Source organism: Diaphorina citri, unplaced genomic scaffold (assembly GCF_000475195.1).
Source record: "Diaphorina citri unplaced genomic scaffold, Diaci psyllid genome assembly version 1.1 scaffold5866, whole genome shotgun sequence".
NCBI lineage: Eukaryota > Metazoa > Arthropoda > Insecta > Hemiptera > Psyllidae > Diaphorina > Diaphorina citri.
In genome coordinates, this window is record NW_007383242.1 from 1 (window position 1) to 6,045 (window position 6,045).

Genomic DNA, 6,045 nt, shown 5'->3' on the forward strand with positions numbered 1-6,045 from the left:
CATCACGTCATCGAATCCCCTGAGTCCGCCCCTGATTGATCCCAAGTATTTTTCGCACGAAGAGGATATGCAATGCGCAGTACAAGGTAAGTACTTACCTATATTAAACTGGTATGTATACCTTTTGTTTATCCTGGCTGACTAGGACTGAAAAGTGCCTTCCACCAGCAGAAAAAAATTTAATTTCAGGCTGCCTGTTGCCTGTGATCTTTATTCCGCCACACACGTTCAAGCTTCTTGTCTGACTTGCTCAAGCATCTTTGAGCATGTGTGTGGCGGTCATAATATAACTTGGTAATTATTCAGAAACCACGACAATAAGGAGCTCCTTTTTGTATTTAACCTAACCCTATATTAACACTGATCAGTGATCACATTGTGAAAGCTGCTTTTTAGTCCGTCCTTCCTTTATTATTACTAATAATAAAAGGTATAGTGGACGGACTATTGTATTGTGTTTAACCTAACCCTATAACACTTATCACTTCTCATTACTGAGGGCTCCTTTTTGTAGAGTGATTTTTCATTGACGTGACCTGAATAGGTATAGGTACCCACAAAGCCATTCACACACTATCAGGCAGACCTGACAGGTACAACTGATCAGGTCCGCCTCTCAGGTCTACCTGATAGTGTGTGAGTGCTCATCAGGTAGACCTGACAGGAGGACCTTTTCAGCCGTACCTGTCAAGTCTAACTGTTAATGAGTGGCTGGCCTTACTCACCTTTCTGTTTTAGCGCTGAAAATGAGCATGGAGATGCTACAGACCAAGCCGTTCCACACACTACGGGTGTCACCTCACCTGCCCCGCCTGTCTGGGTGTGACCATCTGGAAGCGTCCATTATGAATGAAGACTATCTGTCCTGTATTATACGACAGGCCGAGTTTACATCCTACCACCCTGGGGGTACCTGTGCCCTGGGAGAGGGAGGGGTGGTGGATGACGAACTCAGGTAATAGAATAGAACAGGGGTTTCCAACTAGCGGCCCGCGGGCCACATGTGGCCCGCCAGACCATTTTTGTGGCTTTTTCAAGAGGTTTGATAGAGGGAGCTGTAACTGCCAAGGTATTATTGTCCCGAAATCAAAGAGAGAAGGAAGACAGGATAGGAAAAAGCCAGCCTTTCCGAGAACGAACCTTATCCCATCAGGATAAAATCCGCCCCGGGCAGGAATCGAACCCGCGGCCTGGCGCTTACAAGGCAGACGCACTACCAACCAAGCTAACACTAGGCTGGAAAGCTAAACCTGATTATTTCTCATTGTTCTCAGAGTTCACGGAGTGCAAGGTCTCCGTGTGGTGGATGGAAGTGTATTCCCATCTCCCGTAGCGGGGAACTCCCAACACTCTGACCAATAGCGAGGATAGCTGAAATTGCGGCTACCCTTATTCATCATGCAGCCTTCCTTGGTCTACAACAGTCGGAAATGGGCTTACCTAAATACCGAGACTTTTCTCGAATAAATATTAAATAAATTATTTAGATTAAAAGGGTTTGTAATACTTAAAAAATTTACGATCTACAAGGTGGTAGATTAACAGGCTGGAAAGGGGTTAAAAAGACAAAAAATTTGTCCCCGAACAAATAATAATATTTAAAGATTTTTTGCGATCTCTTGTGTTAGAATACAGGGGAAAATGAAAAAAAATCCTTGGAAAAAATATACCTTCTTATAAAATAAGGAAAATAAAATGAGTTTTTACGTAATTTAATAGAAAAATAAGGATAAAAGCGCCCTCATAAATCAGTAAAATCTAAAATCCATCAAGCATATGTTGGAGGTTTTCCGGCTCTTTATATAGATTCTTTTTTTTTTTTTCTAGTTTAAGTATTTTATTAATATTCGCGAAATTTTTTTACCTAATCTTCTTCACATAGAATTATTCTTTAGTGAATTTTCCGAATGGCGGGTTAATTTATTATAGCACGTATATCTAATAAGTCTCGTTCAGTTTTGTACGTGTTGAAACGGCGGCCTATATTGGGGAAGTAAAAAGTGGTCGCTGTAATTAGAGCATACGGTTACTCTATGGACGATGTGTTATCCTAAAATTCGTAGGTCGCAGTACGTAGTACCTATTTGTTTTAGAATTAAAATCGGTTTGGTGGTTAAATTTTATTATCCAAACGTCAGTTACATAATGTTCAAGTTAATCACATCAGATTCTACGTATTCATAAATAATTCCAACATTCATAATTTATCGAAACGCGAAATGGTGATAATCTTGATTATAAAACTGGTTTGAATCTATATAAAATAAATTGATCAATAATAATAAATGTTTTCGTGTAGATTGGCGACTTTACTTTTTTTGTCTAAAATAGTGCAACCAAACCTCGGACTGGGCCTTTTCGGACAAATGCATTCATGATTGATGTCTCACCCAGGACCTACACTTTGTCTTGAGTACATAATGTAGGAAGATGGAACCTCTTCAGCTCACGTAAGTACTAGTACTATTTGTATTTGACAAGCAAGACTCCTGAGTAGGGTTACCAGACAAATTTCAAAAGGAGGACATTTTGGCTAAAAAAAGGCGGACATTTCAACCAAAAGGAGGACGCAGATTACGCAGAAAATAATCAACACAAAAACCATCAGTATAACAAGTAACATTTTTTTAACTCTTTTATATACCTACCGAATATACGTACATAACGTACATTGTACATGGGCTTAATTGCACATTGCACAAAAATTGCATTTATGCTTTTTAAAATTTCGAGTCCTGACGTCCTCTTCTCAACGGAAAACGATACCCTACGTAATTTAGTTGAGGATGAAATTTCAAAAAGGCGGACATTTTGCCTTATTTTAAAAAGGCAGGCGGACGGAGGACAAACGTATAAAAAGGAGGACATGTCCGCCGAAAAGCGGACGTCTGGTAAGCCTACTCCAGAGTCCTGATTTCTGATGTAATATTCTTATTTGATATAGGTATGTACCATAAAATATTGTGAAGGTACTTAGGTACCAAGCATTAAGCATAGACAACCCATTGTAAATTCTAAGGTAGGTAGGTATAGGTACCTACCCAGTCGTAAAATCTTCAATCAATAAAAAGAACCATAATGTACAGTGCACGGATATGACCATAATAAGTACCAGCAACAGACAATATCACTGTGAGATTATTATGATGGTAGCTTGAATAGGTGAGTATCAAAGTATCTCTATCTACTAGAAGAGAAAACTAGAGAGAGGTATTGTATTTGATACCAATGGATATCACAAATGTGATGCCAATCAATACTGCTCAATGCTCATGAGTCTCATGACTCAGCAGTCAAACACTTCTCTACACCCAAGCTGGAATTCTCTATAGGTACACCATAGAATCTATAGATATTGCCTAGTGGTGGAAACGATGCACAAGATATCAAGTTTTAGCAACTCATGCACCTCAACTTACTCAATAAGTACTTTACGATAAGTTTTTTTTTTTAGGTTTGATAGAGGGAACTGTAACTGCTAAGGTCTTATCGTTCCGAAAGCGAAGAAAGAAGGAAGACAGGATAGGAGAAAGCCAGCCGTTCCGAGACCGAATCTTATCCGTTCAGGATAAAATGCGCCACGGGCGGGAATCGGCCTAGCGCTTACAAGACAGCCGCGCTACCAACCAAGCTAACTAGGCTTTAGGCTGGTACTTACTTACCTAGATAATTATTTGGTTATTTCACTTTATTGGTGAAGGTGTGAAGTGTGAAGGTAATCCAGGGGAAATAAAACTGAATATTAGATCTAGAACTCTAAAATCTAGATGTGAACTATTCTGAACAACTTCTAGAGAGGTAAGTAGTTAGGATTGAATCTACCAAGTACTTCTTGAGTCAAGGTCTTCTTGCAACAGAGGTTTTGATTCGTGATTCTTCGATATCTTGGTTCTTTTGTTCTGAATTCGAGTCAAGAAAGAACACTTCCAAATTATTTCTCGGTCAATATTTATTTTGCGTTCTACCTACCAAACTTTTTACTTTCTATTATTTTTTATCTAGCAGAGTTTATCTGTCTAAAAGGAGTTTATACTGAAATATTTAAAGGTACAAGTTCCATAGTCCATACCTACTTATATATTTGGTATGGAAAATTAATAACTACACCAGCCTAGTTAGGTTGTGACGATAGGTCGGAGGTTCGATTCCCGTCCGGGGCGAACTTTGTCCTAAACAAATATGGTTCGTTCTCGGCTTCTCGGAACGGTTGGCTTTCTACTATCCTGCCCTGCTCTCTTCTACATATTTCAGGATTTATCCTCTGTTGTTCCTAGTGATGGGTAAATACCCGGGTACTTATTTTTGGGGTAAATATCCTGGGTATTTACCCGGGTAAATACCCAATTTTTATAAATACCCGTGTACTTTCAAGAAGCGCCTCAGTCGAATTGTGCTTGGGAAATTAAAAAAAAAAAAAATCAAGGGACAATGTTATTTGTTTATTTTTCTTCTTTTTTTGAAAATACCCGGGTATTTACCCACCCTGGGGGTGGATAAATACCCGGGTAAATACCCAATTTTTATTTACCCACCCAGTGGGTATTTACCCACGACCCAACACTAGTTGTTCCCTTTATCACTTTTTTTTTTAAAGAATTAGTGTTGCGTTACGTTCCTTGGGCGTCTTAAGGTGCCTAAATATCACAGAGTGGCGTAACTATTTAGCATGTGCTTTTACTCTGCTTTAAATACCAAGCACAAGTCCTCACGATGGTTGACTGCGGTTCAGGACGAGCCAGCCAATTTAACATGGCTAGAGCTAGAGACCATCACCCCGGTGTATAGCAGATACAAAAAGATATGTTTTCTTTATTCTGCTATCGCCATTCGGCGAAAGCTAAAGCCGCTACAACAACAACATTTAGCATGTGATTTACGCTCCTTCAATTCTTCCTATTGAGCTACGCCAAAGTTTCTTGGTTGTCTTAAGGTGCCCGAATACCTCATCTACGCCCCATTGTTGTTTAAATGTCATCAACATTCGAGACGAGAGGGAGAGCGATGAATGCATGACATTAGCAGCCGTTATAATGATGAGGCGAGAGAGAGAGAGAGGTAGACGTCATAAAGTGTAAATGAAAGAGAGAGAAAGAGACAGAGAGAGAGAGAGAGAGAGAATATATAGTAGAAGAGGGGGACCATCATGTGTCTGAGAGAGACAGACAGAATATGAAGTGAGACGGAGAAAAGATAATAATATATGCGTGATAGAAAGAGAGAGAGAAAATAAAGAGAGAGTAAAAGAAGGTAACCTAGAGAGAGAGAAAGAGAATAAGCAGAGCGAGAAGGATGGAGAGAGAGAGAGAGAGAGAGAGAGAGAGAGAGAGAGAGAGAGAGAGAGAGAGGGGTATATGTGTGAGTTGTGAATAAATAGCTCCTTGTTATTTCATTACAATCTCCACGCTGATGCTCATCCTAGCAAAAACTTACCACTTCCTCCCCTGAACAGGATCGACGTAAATGTGCTGTCAGTGTTCACTTCCTCATATCTGGGTTAGTTAACGAGAGCATTGTTTTGATGCACAGGAGTCCTGGGAGACAACAAAGTAAAAATTGTTCACGGAAAAAAATACTAAAATTACTTCGCATTTCGCATCACAACTCTTCAAAAGCAATAAAATTGTCCGTGGATCTAGAAGACGTTTTTTTTTTTTTTACATGGTTTTTTTTTTTCCTTTTTAGGCGCTTTAGTAGTTTACACTACGGGCAGTAGGTCGTTCGCGCGGATACCGCTAAGTTATAGACGTATAAGGTTGAACAGGTTGAGAGCTTTTAGGTAGAACATAGAATCAATCTCTTGTATGATACAATTTTTTTGACCCCGCCGGGAATCGAACCCGGGGGTCCCGCGTGCGAGCGCAGTGACCACTACGCCATGGGAGCTGGATTAAGCCTTGTAAAAGCAACTAATCGCGAACGACCTACTGTCCGTGTGTTAAAAGGAAAAAAAAGCAACTGAAGGAGGGAGGGGGAAATGATTCTAACTTTTACCCTGGTTCATTCCCAACAGACATTCGCCTCGCTGTTTCCAATGGACGACAGGCA

The 6,045-nt window shown here is 40.0% G+C and overlaps 1 protein-coding gene across 1 annotated transcript; it reads left to right on the forward strand.

The window, feature by feature from the left end:
• Window positions 1-20: 20 nt before the first annotated feature.
• Window positions 21-1,362, forward strand: LOC103521752 (neither inactivation nor afterpotential protein G-like). The gene is made up of 3 exons (XM_008486858.2): window positions 21-86; window positions 739-955; window positions 1,275-1,362. The coding sequence occupies exons 1-3, from the start codon at window positions 68-70 to the stop codon at window positions 1,360-1,362; spliced, it is 324 nt and encodes a 107-aa protein (XP_008485080.1). The 5' UTR covers window positions 21-67.
• Window positions 1,363-6,045: the final 4,683 nt, after the last annotated feature.